Source organism: Chrysochloris asiatica, unplaced genomic scaffold (genome assembly GCF_000296735.1).
Source record: "Chrysochloris asiatica unplaced genomic scaffold, ChrAsi1.0 scaffold00016, whole genome shotgun sequence".
Lineage (NCBI taxonomy): Eukaryota > Metazoa > Chordata > Mammalia > Afrosoricida > Chrysochloridae > Chrysochloris > Chrysochloris asiatica.
In genome coordinates, this window is record NW_006408534.1 from 12,143,824 (window position 1) to 12,161,211 (window position 17,388).

The window sequence follows — 17,388 nt, forward strand, 5'->3', positions numbered from 1 at the left end:
AGAAAGATGTTTGTGTTTTATTAATTTTGTAACGGCATTTGACTGTGTAGGTCATAACAAACTATGATTAACATCGCAAAGAATGAGAATTCCAGAACAAACAATTGTGTTCATGAAGAATCTACACATAGACAAGGGGCAGTCGTTTTAACAGAACAAAGGGATAACGCAAGTTTAAAAAATAGGAAAGATGTGTTTCAGCCTTGTATCCTTTCACCATACTTAAAATGTATATTGAGTAAATGATATGAGAAGCTAAACTGTATGAAGAAAACATGACATCAGGATTGGAATAAAACTCATTAACAACCTGTGATATGAAGATGACACATCTTGCTTGTTAATAGCACTGACTACTCAAAGTATTTAGTGATGAAGACCAATGACTACAGCCTTCAATATGGATTATGTCTCAACACACACACACAAACAAAAATCATCACAACTGAACCAATAAGCAACTTCATGATAAATTAAGAAAAAAATTGAAGTTGTCAAGGGTTTCATTTTAGTTGGATCTACAATCAATGTTCATGGAAGTAGTTGTTAAGTGCCGTGGAGTCAGTTCCAACTCATAGTAACCCTGTGTAGGGTTTCCAAGGAGCATTTGGTGGGCTCAAACTTCTGACCTTGCAGCTCAAACCAACCTTTCAGTTCAGTGCATTAAGAAATCAAACAGTATATTGTATTGATGAGCAAATCTACTGCAAAATACCTCTTTAAATTGTTAAAAAGCAAAGATACAATTTTGAGGAATAAAGTACACCTGACCCAAGCCCTGGTATTTTCAATCGTCTCTTACATATGGGGAAGCTATACAATGAATAAGGAAGATTGAAGAAGAATTGATGCCTGTGAATTATGGTATTGGCAAAGAATATTTAATATAGCATGTAATATTGAATATACTAGAAGATAGAACAAATCTTGAAAGAAGAACAGTCATAATCCTTCTAAGAAGCCAGGACAAAGATTTAATCTCAGGTACTTTGTGGACATGGTATCAGTTGAGTCCAATTCCTGAAAGATGTCAGCAAAAAGAGGAAAAATCCTCAATGAGATAGATTGTCACAGTGACTGCAACAATGGGCCCAAACATAACAATTTATGACACTGACACAGGACCAGACAGTGCTTCGTTTTTATTTTGTACATGGGGTCACTATGGTAATATACTTCTGAAAAAAATCACCCATTGTAAACCTGATGGTGCACAGTTTTACTCTGACACACAAAAGGTTGCCCTGAATTGGAGCAAACTCAATGTCAACAGATTTTTTTTTTAAATATCCTCATAGCCTAACTTCAACACATTATTTTCAACGCTTATATATCTAGCTGTGGAGTCCTGGTGTGGTGCTGTGGATTAATGCACCAGACTGCAAAGCCGTTTGAACTTCAAGGTCGGTAGTTCAAGATCACCAACTGCTCCTTGGAAACCGCATACAGGGTCGCTATGGGTCAGAATCGACTTGAAGGCACTTAACAACAATATATCTAGTTGTAACCTTAAACTGAACCATTTATTCCAAAATTAGTTCCTTCCCTTCAACCTGTTTTCTATTAATGGCTCCACCAATTGTTATCAATATGGGTCAAAACCTTGATGTTATTCATTCACTCAATAAACATTTACTGAATTATTTTGCAAACAATGTACCCACACATATAAACTGAAATGATGAAATTAAGTAAAACAGTTCTGGTGTCATGCATGTTTTATATGCTTGCAAATAGGTGAATGTTACTGAGCATATAGAAGAATGGTGCTAGAGATAATGGGTACAATGATTAAGTTTGACAGTATCTGTCTTCATAACGGCTTATAATTATAATAAATACATCAGGAAAGACAGATAAATAAGTGGGGAGCCAAACGAAGAACAGGTGTATTAGAAAATTTCTTGGAGGAAGTGATGGTGAAGAGCGGTGGATAGGGAGGTGTGTTCCAAGGGTGAAAACATAGGAAGAAAAAGCATGGCTTTGGAGGAACCCAGAAAGCTCTATTATGCTAAAACAGAGTGTGGTAGGGGAATTTGAGAGAAAGTGGAAGAGACATACTAGAACTAGAATAAGGTCATGCAGTAAGGGCTTTATAAACTACTTTTAGGAATTTGAACTTATCTGTAAGAACCATCGAAAGCCATGATTCGTTTTGTATTTTATAAATTATCAATTTGGCTATAGTTTTTCCTTTCCCTTCCATCTCCTGCATCCAATCTATCACTTTTTGTTAGGAAGTGCCAGCGAGTTGGTTCCAACTCAGAGCGACCCTGCATAGGGTTTTCGAGTAGCGGCTGGTTCAAACCGACCTTGCGGTCCAGTGCATTTACCACAGCGTCACACCAGGACTTCTATGGCTAAATCTTGCCAATTTCTTAGTTTTTGATATGTCTCTTCATTTTTATTCTCACTGTTACCACCTTAGTCCTGGATCTTCTCGCTTCGTTCTTAAAATATTCTCAAAATAGTCCCCAGATTTTCACACACCAAGGTAACACCGAAGCGCAAGTCATTCATCTTGGATCTTCCTATCACCTATATGCTTGCTATCTGATATTACTTAAAAGTCACTCTCCATCGAGGCCAGCCTGTTTCCTCAAAAATCCTCCTAAATGCAGTGTGTACCTTCGTTGCTCATCCCTCCGACCTTGAAACGCTATTTCCCCACTTCCTTGGCAAATGTAGGCGTCCTCTCTGCCTTTCTAAACTTTTCCAAACCTTTTATACACCGAGCATAAAACAAACCCCTTGCCATCGAGTCCATTCTGACTCATAGCGACCCTATATAGGCTTTCCGCGATTGGAAAATTCTACTGGAACAAAAAGCCTCATCTTTCTCCCTCAGAGTTGCTGGTAGGTTTGAACGGCTGACCTTTATTTAGGTTAGCAGTCCAACGCCTAGACCACAGTAATTGAAATGTCACAGATCAAGGTCTTCTTTATCCTTTGTCCGAAGAGACCCTCTCACATTCTTCTTGTATAGGCCTCACAGGCTTGGCCAAGAACTTCAGAACAAATACTGGTTAACTTTAATTGAACCGTATCAGGATATGTGGAGCTTGTGGAGGCGGGGGGGGGGGCGAGAGTTGGGGCCCATACACTAGAGGACGGACCGGAAGCTCCGGACACGACACAAAAGAGACGTCAGTCAAAAACGAGAGGCCGGGGAAAGGACATCAAGCGCAGACGGCGGCGGCTAACAGAGAAAACGATAAGCAACGAGACACAGGCACTGCACCAGCCCATCCGTTGATGGGTGTGACCACAGTAGTCTCGCGGTAGCGGCGGTTGGGCGGGCCGTTGTCCCCGCGGGCGGGGCGAGTTGCTAAGGAAATGACTGCCTGCCGCGCCGTGCCTCGCCGCCCGGGCGGGGTCTAGAGTCGCGCCGTTTCCGCTTCCGCTCCCTCTTTGCTTCTGTCCCGTTACCGCCTCCTGGTCGGCCTAGCGCCTTTCACCGGCACCTTACGTTGCCCTCGCCTCCCGGCCCGCTTCTGCTACGCGCGCACCCGGGGCTCCGGTTCCGGCGCCAGCACGGGTCGCGCCCCCACTCTCCTGGCCCTGAGGCCTCCGGCCAGCTGCCACCATGGGTGCCTACCTCTCCCAGCCCAACACGGTGAAGTGCTCCGGGGACGGGATCGGCGCTCCGCGCCTGCCGCTGCCCTACGGCTTCTCCGCCATGCAAGGCTGGCGCGTTTCCATGGAGGTGAGGCGGGAGGGACTGGCAGCCTGGGCACTGCAGGGCGGGAACCCAACGGAGAAAGAGAATGGGGGCGGGGGTCGGGGTTCTCCCTGGGGAAGGGTCCGAATCGAGAGTCTGGACGCATCGGCAATTTGAAGGACGGCAGCGAGTTCCGGGGCGAGCGAGAGGGAGCTGCGGGTACTTGGACACCTTGTACCTGTGGCCGTCTTGTCTTAGCTGTTAGGGCTCGGCCATGTGGGGGAGGCCCACTGACCGCCCTTTCCTGGTGCTTGCGCGCCATCCACTCGTGCCAACCTAGCTCTCCTAAATGGTGTGAGGTTTATAGTGTGGGAGTAAAAGAGAAAGAGGGACTTTTGAGAGATAGAGGCAAATAGATGTGGATGATTGTACTCCCTCCCCCCCCCCCCCCACTCCTTTTTTTCTTTGAATCTTATGTCGGGAGACCTCTTTGAATGAAGATGTTGACAGTGAAAGGAAGCCTGGGCAAATAATTTTGTTTCAAGTTCTTAATACTCAGTTGCCTGACCCTGGACACTGCATGGCTAATTTGGAGGCTATACCTGCCCTCCATAGTGTTGTCACTCGTTTCCACTCTGGTTTTCAGTGCTTTCTAAGTCCTCTGGAAAACTTTTAACTGTTCATCACTGTAAATTCTTTTTCATTAGGCTTGGTATTTCCCGCCCTCGGGATACTTCCAAAACTCACTTAGTAATCTTGCCTGTCCTTGTAGTTTATAGTTTCTTTGAGTTTTCAGTCATTTCAAAATTAAAAAAAAGTTTTTCGTCACGACCTACAGAGAACTGATTTTCTTTCCAAGAAAATTTCACTCCGGATAAAAAGATAAAAAAGTCAAAATACAAAGGAGAACAGCAGGAAACTGAATAGTAGGAAGGAAAAGGAGAGAGGCACGTGTAGGCCTTGTCTTGGTGAAGAATATTAAGCAGTGTAGGGAGTGGGACTAGGAAAATTGCTCTTATGTCAGGAGTTGAGGGTTTATCCAGTTATGGGTAGTCTTCAGGTAACAGGCAAACATCATTTTCCTTTGAGAGTTTTCTGAAATCCCTCACTCCTCCCTGTGGTTAGCTGTGGAACAACAGTATGACTTTAAAGTGCTTTTTCTCAAACTCAATGTATGCCTTAATGATTCTTTAGGTGTATTGTTAAGTGCCATCCAGTTGGTTTCCCCTCATAGCAACCCTGCATAGGGTTTCCAACGAATGGCTGGTGGTTTTGAACTGCCAACCTTGTGGTTAGCAGTCCAGTGCTTACAGAATTTCAGAAATGGAGGGGATCTTATAATTCATCTCATATGTTTTACACCTAGGAATTTGAAGCCCAGAGAGGTGATAACACTTAAGCCTTGGTGGAAAGAATCTGTAGGATCCAATTGCTCAAAACAATGTTGTTGTTAAGTGCCTTTGAGTCGGTTCTGACCCATAGCGACCCTGTATAGGATTTCCAATAGTGGCTGGTGAGTTTGAACCGCCGATATTATCTGTGTCAAACTTAAGTATAACATTTCACTGCAGTGCACAGTATTGAGCTTACTGGGTGTTTGATAAATGTAATTGTTGTATGATGAATAACATATTTATGTGGCCTTTCTAGCCATGGTCTGTTAGCTCTCACCAAATGATTGGCTGGAACTATACAGATAAGGTGCTTGTGGCCCAGCAAAGGGATTGGACAGCTTGTTAATAATGCAAATAAGGTGCATGGCATCCTTGTGGAGGTGGGCCTAATAAAGTATGTTGTTACCTTCAGATAGGTTCCACTCATAGTGACCCTGTATAGGGCTACCAAGGAGCAGCTGCTGAGTTTGAACTGCCTACCTTGCAGTTCTTACCAACCTTATGGTAGAGTGCTTATCCTACAGTGCCACACTAGGACTCCAAATGAAGATGTATGGAACCCTAATGAGGGAATTGGTTAGTTTTACCATCTGCTAGACCTAAAAGAGAGCCAATCACACAGCAGAGGGAGAACTTCACTGCCTCCAAGGGAAAAGTGCCATGAATGGACTCAGGGTTCCTGTGCTGAGAAGCTCCCAAATCCAGGAAAGAGAAGCTGTAACCTGACAGTGACAAGTGGTAGCAAGTGCAGCAGAGAACTACAGCAGCAGCCTAACCAAGAGATGGCATAGTGGACTTCTGGCCCATAGATCAAAAAAGCTGAGTACCTTTGGGTCAAAGCTTAGGTAGAGTGGAGTGAGGTGCTTCTGGGAACTTGTCAGGTGGAACTGAAGAGCTTTATAAAACTTAACCTGAGCAGGAAAGAGGCCACACTCAAGGGAGAGGCCTGGCTGTAGGTACAGTTGAGAAGAAGCTGTCCTTATCCCAAATTGTAACAAACCTTTATTAAACAACAACAACAACAAAAAACCACCCCGTAATTTAAGTATTGTCTGTGAATTCCGTATGGTCATTGCAACGAATTACAAAACTCAGCAGAGAGAGATGGCTGGTGTCAGCATGGGTAAAAAGTTTGAGGGTGAAGATGGAGGTATGTTTGACCTCTGCCTCATAACAGTCAGCTTTGGGCTGTTGTTGCTGATGATGGTTCTCTTTCCCCTTATGAAATTAGACAAGGAGATTAGACCTGACACCGTACTATTTTTACTGTTGGTGCCTTTTTTAAAAAACAAAACAAAACAACATTGTCTGGTATGTTAGAAATATCTAGCTATAGCTTCAAAAGGAAAACCTTAATGGGCTAGGATAGTTTCTCGAGATTACATTTCTCTGGCAGTTTCTCTTCATTTGAAGATTTAAATTTGCTATCTCATTTAAGAAAATATTTCCCACTTTTCTGCTGTGATTTTTCTTTTTCTTTGATAACACTCTTTAATTTTCTCTATGAATTGAGTAGCTTGGAATTGAGTTTTCCAAATCATTTGGTCATTCTTTGCTATTTGCTTTTTCTTTCCAGGGGATTTCCTGTATTTTCAGTAATTTCTCTGCTAATTAGAAGATGAGTTTTCATCAGGGACTGTTTGGTGGATAGAAAACCTGCCAGAATATTCCTTAGAACCTAACCGTGTTCTGAGAGATAATATCAAGTTAGGATATTGAAATGGATCCTTCTAATGTGCTATTATGGAATTTACCCTTGTTTGAGTGGTTAATATGCCTAATCCTGTTCAGTGCTGTTTAGGATCCTGTTCTGTTTCATTGATACATTTCTTTCTGCATTTGCTTCCTCTCTTCTCAAAGTATAACAGTTTTCTTTGCTACTGCAAGAAAATAACCATGACTTTTAGCCTCTTGAGCCAATCTTATCTTTTTGGACAATGTATTCTTGTTCCCCTAATCTCTAGGACACAATTTACCCAATTAATATAGTTAATTTAATTTATTTGCTTGCTCCTAATGATTTAGTTCATACCAATAAACTGTATAAGTTTTGCTAAAATCCTGACTGATGCTTAACATCCTGGAGAGAGTACCTCTTCTCTTAAGGCAAGGGTGGCAACCATTAATAACTTAGGACGGGACTTTTAAAAGTTTGTGGTAAGTGGAGTTAAAAGATAATGGAATTTTTTCATGAACTTTTTGAAACCCCCTCATATATTTCATACTTTATACCTCTCTCTGGAGTCCTGGTGTGGCACTTTGGGTAATGCACTGGGTTGCAAGGTTGGTTTGAAGTGCAAGTTTGGCCGTTGAAGCTCACCAATAACTCCTCGGAAATTCTATATACAGGGTCACTGTGAGTTGGAATCAACTGGACAGCACTTAACAGCAACAAACTTTCTCTGATCTTTTAATTATGAAGTCAGGATGTTTTGAGAAGGGGAAAACTGAAAACAACACAGTTGATATTCCTCTGTCTTCTTCCTTCTCCATAGTTAGGAGAGACCTTCAAGCTGCTTTGAGTTATGTACTAGAGTTGTGGGGCAGGAGAGTTGTTGAGAAGTAGGTTTTGGGAGGAGTACCTGAGAAGTATATAAGGAAAAGCTCAGTAACAACGTCAAAGGCAGTATCAGTACTGAGAATAATTTTGAGTAGACTGGTTGTTTGAATGGACTCCTAGTGTGGCACTGTAGGGTCAACACTGGATTGCGAATCACAAGGTTAGCAGTTCAAACCTACAAACTAATCCTTGGAAACCCTATACAGGGTCGCTGTGAGTCAGACTAGACTCCACAGCACTGCATAACAACAACAAAGGAGTTTGAATCCACCAGCAGCTCTGCAGGTGAAAGGTCTAGTGATCTGCTTTCCATAAAGATTATAGCTAAGAAAACCCTTTGGTGCAATTTTTCTTTCACATGTGCTCGCTATGAATTGGGATCAATTCAATAGCACCTAACAACAGTTGTTTCGTGCCATGTAGCTAGAAGTTGGTTTAACCTTCACAGCAGATCATCTAAAATTGAATGCAGAATAATGTAGAGTAGAAAATGCTTACGACCCTGGGTAACAATTTCAAGCAAAGGACTACTAGCCAAAAAGGTTGGCAGTTCTAACCTACTCTGTTGGTCCTCTCTAAACACTTTCCATTGCAAAGTATAAAATGGGGTACCATAGACATATTATGGAGTTCACTTTAGAGAGGCATTGGAGGGTGACAAGCATTATCGGATCCTCATTTCTATAGTTAAAGCACTTTTTTACATACTGAGCCAACTTGGAATTCCTTTGTCCAGGATGCAGTTAAGCTACTTTTATGAAAGGACAACCTTTATGCCTGTTTCTCATATTGTTGTTAGAGTCATACTCTTAGCACCTCTATCTCTGCAGAGTGGAACTTCTTCATAGAGTTTTCAGGGCTTTTAGAAGCAGATCACTAGAACTGTCTTTGAGACCCATCTGGGTAGGTTAGAACTGCCAATATTATTGGCTAGTAGTCCTTTGCTTAACCATTTGCACTACCTGGGAATCCTTGGAAGGAATTATTTTCATTTGATTGGTAAGGAGTGTCTATTCTTTACAAGCCAAGTGTAGTGTGAAATGATTTGAAATTTATGCCAATAATATGGAGAAATGGAGTCCTAATGTAGTGCTGTAGAATAAGCACTGGACTGCTAATTGCAAGGTTGGTGGTTCAAACCCACCAGCCACTCCTCGGAAACCCTATACATGATCACTGAGTTGGAACTAACTGACTCAACAGCACATAATAGGTCTAATTCAGAGATGAGTATAATTTTTAGTCATAGAGTATTTGGGAATGTGTATTTAGGTCGCTTTAAAAAAATTTTTATTGAGATTCAATTCACATGTTGTGTATTTACCCATTTAAAATGTACAGTTGACAATTTTTAATATATTCACAGAGCTATACAGCTATCACTACAATCAATTTTAAAACTTTTTCATCACTGTAGAAAGAAACCCATACCCATTAGCAGTTGTTCCCTATTCTTCTCCCTGCCCTCCCCAGCCCTGTTGTTTGGTGCCATTGAGATAGTACCCACTCATAGCAACTGTATGTACAATAGAACAAAACACTATCTGGTCCTGTGTCATCTTCACATTTGCTATGTTTGAGCACCATTGTTTCAGGAACAGTGTCAATCAGTCTCATTGGGGCTCTTCCTCTTTTTCACCAACCCTCCATTTTACCAGTCCTGTTAGGTGAGTGAGTTTTGACTCATAGCGACCCTGTGCACAACAGAACCAAACACTGTCCAGTCCTACGCCATCCTCACAATTATTGTTATGCTTGGACCCATTACTGCTGCCACTATGCAAATCCATCTTGTTGATGGTCGTCCTTTTTTTCTGATGACCTTCTCCAGGGACTGATCCCTCCTGATACATGTCTGAAGTATGAGCGATGGATTTAGTCTGGCCATTCTGGCTTCTAAGGAGCACTCTGTCTGTATTTCTTCCAACACTGATTTGTTCTTCTGGCAGTCCATGGTCCTTTTAATATTCTCCAATACCATACCTCAGATACATCAGTTCTTCTGTGGTCTTTTTTATTCATTGTCTTTCATATACATGTGAGGCTGTTGAAAATACCATGGCTTGGGTCAAGTGTACCTTAGGCCTCAAACGTACATTTTTGCCCTTAAACACTTTGGAGAGGTGATATGCAGCATATCTCCCTAATGCAGTAGTACGTCATTTGATTTCTTAACTGCTGCCTCCTTGAGTATTTATATTGGGTCCAAACAAAATGAAATCTGTACTAACTTTAATCTTTTCTCCATTTATCATGATGTTATTTTTGGTCCAATTGTGAGGATTTTTGTTTTCTTTACATTGAGGTGCAACCATGCTGAAGGCTGTGATCTTTGATTTTCATCAGTATTTTAAATCCTCTTCACTTTCAGCCAGCAAGGCTGTATCATCTTCATATCGCAGGTCGTTAAGGAGTCTTTTCCAATCCTGATGACATGTCCTTCATATAATCTAGCTTCTCAGATTATTTGCTTAGCACACAGATTAAGTGTGGTTAAAAAAATACAACCCTGATACACACTTTTCCTCATTTTAAACCATTCAGTGTCTTCTTGTCCTGTTCAAACTATTGCCTCTTGATCTATGTATGGGTTCCTCATGAGCACAATTAAATGTTCCTGAATACTCATTTTCTGCCATATTGTCTGTAGCTTGTCATGATTTACACAACTGAAAGCCTTTGAGTAATCAATATAAAGCTCAGGTAAACATCTCTCTGGTGTTCTCTACTTTCAGCTAAGATCCATCTGATATCAGCAATTATATCCCTCATTCCACATCTTCATCTGAATTTGGCTTGAATTTCTGGCAGTTCTCTGTCGGTGCAACTGTTATTGAATTATCTTTAGCAAAATTTTACTTTCATGTGGTTTTAATGATATTGTTTGATGAGTTCCACATTTTGTTGGGTTACCCCTTTTTGAAATGGGCACAAATAATGAATCTCTTCAGTAGGTTGGTCAGGTAGCTGTCATGCAAATTTGTTTTGATAGATAAATGAGCACCTCTAAAGCTGCATCAATTTGTTGAAATATTTCAATTTGTATTCTATCAGTTTTTGGAACTATACTTTTCACCAATGCTTGCAATGCAGCTAGGAATTCTTCCTTAAGTACCATCAGTTCTTGATCATTTGCTAACCTCTTAAAATGGTTGATCATTGATTTTTTTTTTTTTTTTTTTGGTACAGAGCATCTGTGTATTCTTTTCATCTTCTTTGATGCTTTCTGCATCATTCAGTATTTTGCCCATAGAATACTTTTGTTCTTTTAGCTTAAAAAATGCAAGTGTTCTTTCCTTTTGGTTTTCTAATTCGGATCTTTGCATATTTCATTATATTTGACTTTGTCTTCTTGAGCTGACGTGTGAAATTTACTGCCTCATTTCTTCCTTTTACTTTAGCATCTCTATGCTAGCATAGTGGTTATGAATTGGGCTGCTAACCTCAAGGTCAGCAGTTTGAAACTACCAGCTATTCCGTGGGAGAAAGATAAGGTGTTCTGCTCCCGTAAAGATTTACAGCCGTGGAAACCCTGTACGGGGTTGCTATGAGTCAGAACCAACTCCATGGCCTGCCACCACATGCTGGAAAGCAAGTTTCAGAGTCTCTTGTGACATCCATTTTGGTGTTTTCTTTCTTTTTTTGTCTTCTTAACTTGACAGCAGTAAACAACAACAATGGTGACCATTTACTTTCTTCCTATATTATGTTCTTGATGTCACCCCACAGTTCTTTTGGTCTTTGGTCATTAGTGTCTAATGCATCAAATTTGTTCTTGAGACGATCTCTAAATTCAGGTGGGCTATGTTAAAGGTCCTATTTTGCTCTCATGGATTTGTTTTACTTTTCTTCAGCTTCATCCTGAACTTACATATGAGCAGTTGATTGTCTGTTCCATAGGATTCCCCTGTCCTTGTTTTTACTGATAGTACTGAGGTTTCCCACCATCTCTTCCCACAGAAGTAGTCAATTTGATTTCTGTGTATTCATCTGGTGAGGTCTATGTGTATAGTATTTAAAAAATTACTCGTAATAAGTAAATCACTGGTCTTGCAAAATTCTGTCAGTATCATTTATATCCCCAAGACCATATTTTCCAGTGACCACTCCTTTCCTCTGTTTCCAGCCTTTGCATTCCAATTACCAGTAATTATCAATACATCTTTGATTGCATGTTTGATTGATTTCAGACAGAAAAAGTTGGTAGAATTCTTCAATTTATCATCACTAGCTTTAGTGGTTGGTGCTTACATTTGAATAGTACTATTAAGTGTCTTCCTTGTAGGTGTATAGATATTATCCTATCACAGACAGCATTGTACTTTAAGATAGATCTTGAAGTATTCTTTTTGATGATGAATGCAATGTCTTTCTTCTTCAATTTGTCATTACTGGCATAGTAAGCCATATGATTGTCAGATTGAAAATGACCAATGACAGTCCATTTCAACTCACTAATGCCTTACGATATCAATCTTTATGCATTCCATTTCATTTTCGACAACTTCCAGTTTTCCTAAATTCATTTTTACACATTCCATGTTCCGATTATTAATTTATATTTGCGGTTGTTTTTAGGTTATTTAAGGTCATGTCCTGTCAGCAAATGACAGTCCAGAAAACTTTATTCCATTCGCATCATTGCAGTCAACTCTACTTTGAGGAATTAACTGTTCCCCAGTCTCATTTTGAGTGCTTTCCAGTCTGAGGGATTCATCTTCCAGCGCTGTATTCTGGTGCTATTCATAAGTGTTCCATTTTCTGGTATAATACCTGACAATATTCTGCTGCTGTTAATAAAGTTTTCGGTGGGTAAACATTCAGAAGTAATCTGCATCTCCTTCTTTGTCTGTTAATCTAGTAGCTCAGCTGAAACCTGTCCACCATAGGTGACCCTGTCATTATTGAAAACACTGGTGGCATAGCTTCCAGCATCACAGCAACACGCAAGCCACCACAGTACAATAAATGGTGAATGAGTGGTGGCTACCAGCCTTAGGCAACTACTAATTTATTTTCTCTGGCTAATTTTTCCTATTTTAGACATTTCATATGCAGCGAAATGTCTTTTGTGATAGATTTCTTTACTTTGCATAAAATTTTCAACATTTATTCATGTTGAAGCATGTATAGTACTTAAAGCCATTTTTCAAATGGAGATAAATTCATGTACCATAAAATTTACCCTTTAAAAAAGTGTACAGTTTAGTGGTGTTTAGATTATTCAGAAGTTATGCAATCATTTGTTGTTAAGTGCTGTCGAGTCATTTCTAATTCTTAGCTTTCCTGAGGAGCCACTGGTGGGTTACTACTACCTAATTCTGGGACACTCAGTCTTTATTTCCTTGTTGTGAAGTGCCGTCCAGTGGGTTCCAACCCATAGCGACCCAGTATAGGGTTTCCGAAGAGCTGCTGGTGAGCTTGAACCACGCTGACTTTGCAGTTCAAACGCCTTTGCAGTCAGGCGCATTAACCCACAGCGCCACACCAGGGTACCTTAGTCCTTGGGAAATACTAATCTTTCTATCTGTATGGATTCGCCTGTTCTAAACATTTCATATAAATGGAAACATATAGATCATTTCTTGTGTCTGGGATCTTTCATTAAGCATACTGTTTTCAAGGATCATCCATGTGGTGTGGATTAGTATTTCAAGGATCATCCATGTGGTGTGGATTAGTATTTCATTTCTTCTTTTTTTAATGAAGTGGTATCTCATTTTGGTTTTGACTTGTATTTCCCTGATGGCTAATGATACTGAATGTCTTTTAACAAGTTCTTGACCATTTGTAGATCTTGGGAAAATTTTCAGAATCCACATTTAATGGGATTATTTACCCACTTTTTTGTCTGGATTCAAATCCCTTATGAGATAATATGATTTGCAGAGCTTTTATTCCCCCTTCTGTGAGTTTTCTTTGTCGCTTTCTTGATGGTGCCTTCTCAAGTACAAAATTTTAAATTTTTGATCAAGTCCAATATATCTGTTTTTGTTGCTTGTGCTTTGGGTTTCATATCTTAGAGGGTTTTATCTTACCCAGTATCACAATTTACTCTTCACGTTTTCTTCTAAGGGTTTCATAGTTTTAGTTCTTACATTTTAAGTATGATTTATTTTGAGTTAATTTTGTGTGTGTGTGGAACAAAACCCAAGTTCATGCTTTTCTTTTTCTACATGAATATCCAGTTGTCCTCTTTTTTTTTGAAACATTGATTCTTTACCTCATTGAATTATCTTGAAACCAGCTGTTGAAAGTTGATGGGCCATACATGTAGGGTTTATTCCTGGACTCTCAAATCTGTTTCATTGATCTATCCATTACCACTCTGCTTGGCTACTAAGTTTGAAATCATGAAGTGTGAGTCCTTTACCTTTGTTCTTTTTCTTCTTTATTTTTTCTGAGTTCCTTGCATTTCCATGTGAATTTTAGGATTCGTTATCAGTTTTTACACAAAAATAATCTGGGATTTGGGTAGAGATTCTGTTAAATACGGAGAGCAACTTGATGAGTATTGCTGTCTTAATCGATAGTTAATGAACATGAAATATATTTTCATTTGATTAGGTCTTTAAATTCTTCCAACATTTGCAATTTTCATGAAACCACATGTATGTTATTGAAGGAGAATTGATTTACTGTCTAAGCCTTCTTCTAATTTATAATTTTGTTAAATTTATTCTTAGTATTTTATCCTTTTTGATGATTTTGTAATTGGAATTTTCTTAATTTTCAGAGTATTCATTGTTAGTGGGTCAAAATATGGTTGATTTTTATATATTGATCTGGTACCCTGCAACTTTGTTGAACTAATTTATTCTAATAGTTTGTAGTGGATTCCTTGGGATTTTCTATATCCAACAGTATGTCATCTGTAAATAAAGATATTTCTTCCTTTCCAGTGTAGATGCTTTTTTGTTTTGTTTTCCAAATTCCTCTGGTTAGAGCCTCTGGTTAAGAGCATGCATCCTTGTTAACAAATTTTCTTCATATAACCCACCTTCTTGGATTATTTGCTCAATTAATTATACAGGTTGAATAAGTATGGTGAAAGAATACAACCCTGTTGCACACCTTCCTTGATTTTAAACCATTCATTGTTCCCATGTTCTGTTCAAAGAGTTGCCTCTTCATCTACGTATAGATTTTTCATGAACACATTTAAGTGTTCTGAAATACTCATACTTCGCAATGTTGTCCATAGCTTGTCATGATTCACACAATAAAGCACCGGTCAATAAAGCACCGGTAATCATCTTTCTGGTATTCTCTGCTTTCAGCCAAGATCCATTGGACATCAGCAGTGATATCCCTCATTTCACATCCTCTTCTGAGTCTGGCTTGAACCTCTGGAAGTTTTCTGTCAATGTATGCTTGCAGTCATTTCTGTATTACCTTTAGTAAAACTTAACTTGCATGGATATCAAAGATATTGTCCAGTGATTACCGCATTCCATTGGGTCACCTTTTTTGGAATGGGCACAGATACAGATTGCTTCCAGTCAGTTGGCCAGATAGTTGTCTTCCAAATTTCTTGGCATAGATGAGTGAGTGCCTCCAGTGGCACTTCACTTTGTTGAAAGATTTCAGTTTGTATTGCATCAATTCCTAGTGCCTTGTTCTTTGACAATTCCTTCAATGCACCTTGGACTTCTTCCTTCAGTATCATTGTATCTTGATCATATGCTACCTCTTGAAATGGTTAAACATTGACCATTTCCTTTCGGTACAATGACTCTGTATATTCCTTCCATCTTCTTTTGATGCTTTCTGCATCCTTCAATAATTTGCCCAGAGGATCCTTCAATAACGAAAGTTGTGACTTGAATTTTTCCTTCAGTTCCCTCCAGCTTGAGAAATGCTGAGCGTGTTCTTTCTTCCCTTTTGGTTTTCTGACTTCCGATCTTTGCACATTTCGTTGTAATATTTGGCTTTGCCTTCTCGAGCTGACCTTTGAAATTTTATGTTCAGCTCTTTTACCTCATTTCTTCCCTTTGCTTGAGCATCTGTACGCTGGAGAGCAAATTTTCAGTCTCATCTGACATCCTCTTTGATCTTTTCTTTCTTGTCTTAATTAGTACAAGAAAAGAAAGTCTTATTCCTTTTCAGTGATTTAAAATCTGCACATGTAGCAGCAAGTGAAAGTGATTATGACCAGAGATGGAGGCAGGCTTGCAGAATGTGGCCTTTGGTTGTTCAAATGATTAAGTATTCCTGCGTGGGTTTTTTGTATATCAAAAAATAAATAAGCCAGAGGGAATAGAAGCAAATACTGTTGAATGATGATGTACAGAGGGATTTTAATCATTACAATGAAATGAAATACCATAGAATGAGTGTAAAACCAATGTTCTCCCATGTAAACTATCGCTTAATTCACAATAAAAACTTAATAAAGAAGGAAAATATGTGTATGATGAAGAAATTGGGAAAAGTAGGATTTGGTTCAGTTCTTTCAAAGTGAAGGCAAATTTATATACTATTAAAGGGCAAGTAGGACTTGTTTTAAAGTAGGATGTTCTTAACCCAGGAAATACTTGTATTGGCATGATCAGAAAAGGTCCCTTGGAGATGAAAAGACTTAGCTGTACCTTAAGGAAATGGTATAACTATCATATGGGTTAGAAGAGAAGTAGGGGAAGGAAATACTTATTGAATGAGGGAAAGGATCTAAGAATGATCCTTTCCTAGCTACCAAGGAAGACTTAATAGAACTCACTGGTGGATGATGGAAGATAGCCAGAAATTAAGGGTGACTGTTTCTTTTGACAGAAATAAGACCTGTAGGGGAAGCACAAGGAGCCCTCGTAACATAGTGGTTATGAGTTGGACTGCTAACCACAAGGTCAGCACTTTGACTCTACCAGCCACTCCTTGGAAGAAAGATGAGACTTTCTGCTCCTGTAAAGATTTATATCCTTGGAAATGCTATACAAGGTTGCTATGCTACCAGAGCTCCTTTCTAGCATAATATAGATACTTTAAATTTTTTTCACTTATTATCACAATATATTATGAACGCATTTTCAAGTGATCCCCATATTCATCATTTCTCTAACAGCTATACATATTCCATTGGGGAATGTACCATTTGTAATTAAACTACTTAAGGAAATTCAGGTGTTTATAATTTTTTTTATTTTAAATACCGTAATGAGTATTACTGTGCATATTCATTGTACTCTTATCAAACCTTTCATAAAATAAACTTTTTAGATAGAATTACTAGGTCAAAGCGCATGCACATTGACATATGTATATGTTGTTCGATGCCTTCAAGTCAGTTCTGACCCATAGCGACCCTGTATAGTGTTTCCAAGGAGCAGCTGGTGAGCTTGAACTGCCAACCTTATGGTTCAAACTGACTTTGCAGTCCAGCGCATTAGCCTACTGCGCCACAACAGGACTCCATATACATAAATGTAAATAAAGATATATAATGTTGTTATCATTATGTGCTTTTGAGTCGGTTACAACTCATAGCAACCCTGTACAGGGTTTCTGAGGCTGTAAATCTTTATGGATAGAGCAGAAAGCCTCATCTTTGTCCCGTGTAACAATACATATATACATACATACACATTTGACATATACATAATATGGAGTCATGGTGTGGTACTGTTAAGATAAACACTGAACCACAATGTTGGTGGTTCAAAACCACCAGCTGCTGCTCAGAAACCCTATGTAGAGTCGCTTATGAGTTGGAACAGATTCAATGGCACTGAACAGCATAATAAATCGTATGTGTGTGTGTGTGTGTGTGTGTGTGT

The 17,388-nt window shown here is 39.4% G+C and overlaps 1 protein-coding gene across 1 annotated transcript in view; it reads left to right on the forward strand.

Moving 5' to 3' along the window:
* Positions 1–3,323: 3,323 nt before the first annotated feature.
* PPM1G (protein phosphatase, Mg2+/Mn2+ dependent, 1G) overlaps positions 3,324–17,388 on the forward strand; it is a 25,209-nt gene continuing 11,144 nt past the window's right edge. The window contains exon 1 of the mRNA XM_006835189.1: positions 3,324–3,706. Coding sequence (XP_006835252.1) covers positions 3,587–3,706 — 120 coding nt within the window. The 5' untranslated portion in view covers positions 3,324–3,586. The remainder of the gene's footprint in view (positions 3,707–17,388) is intronic.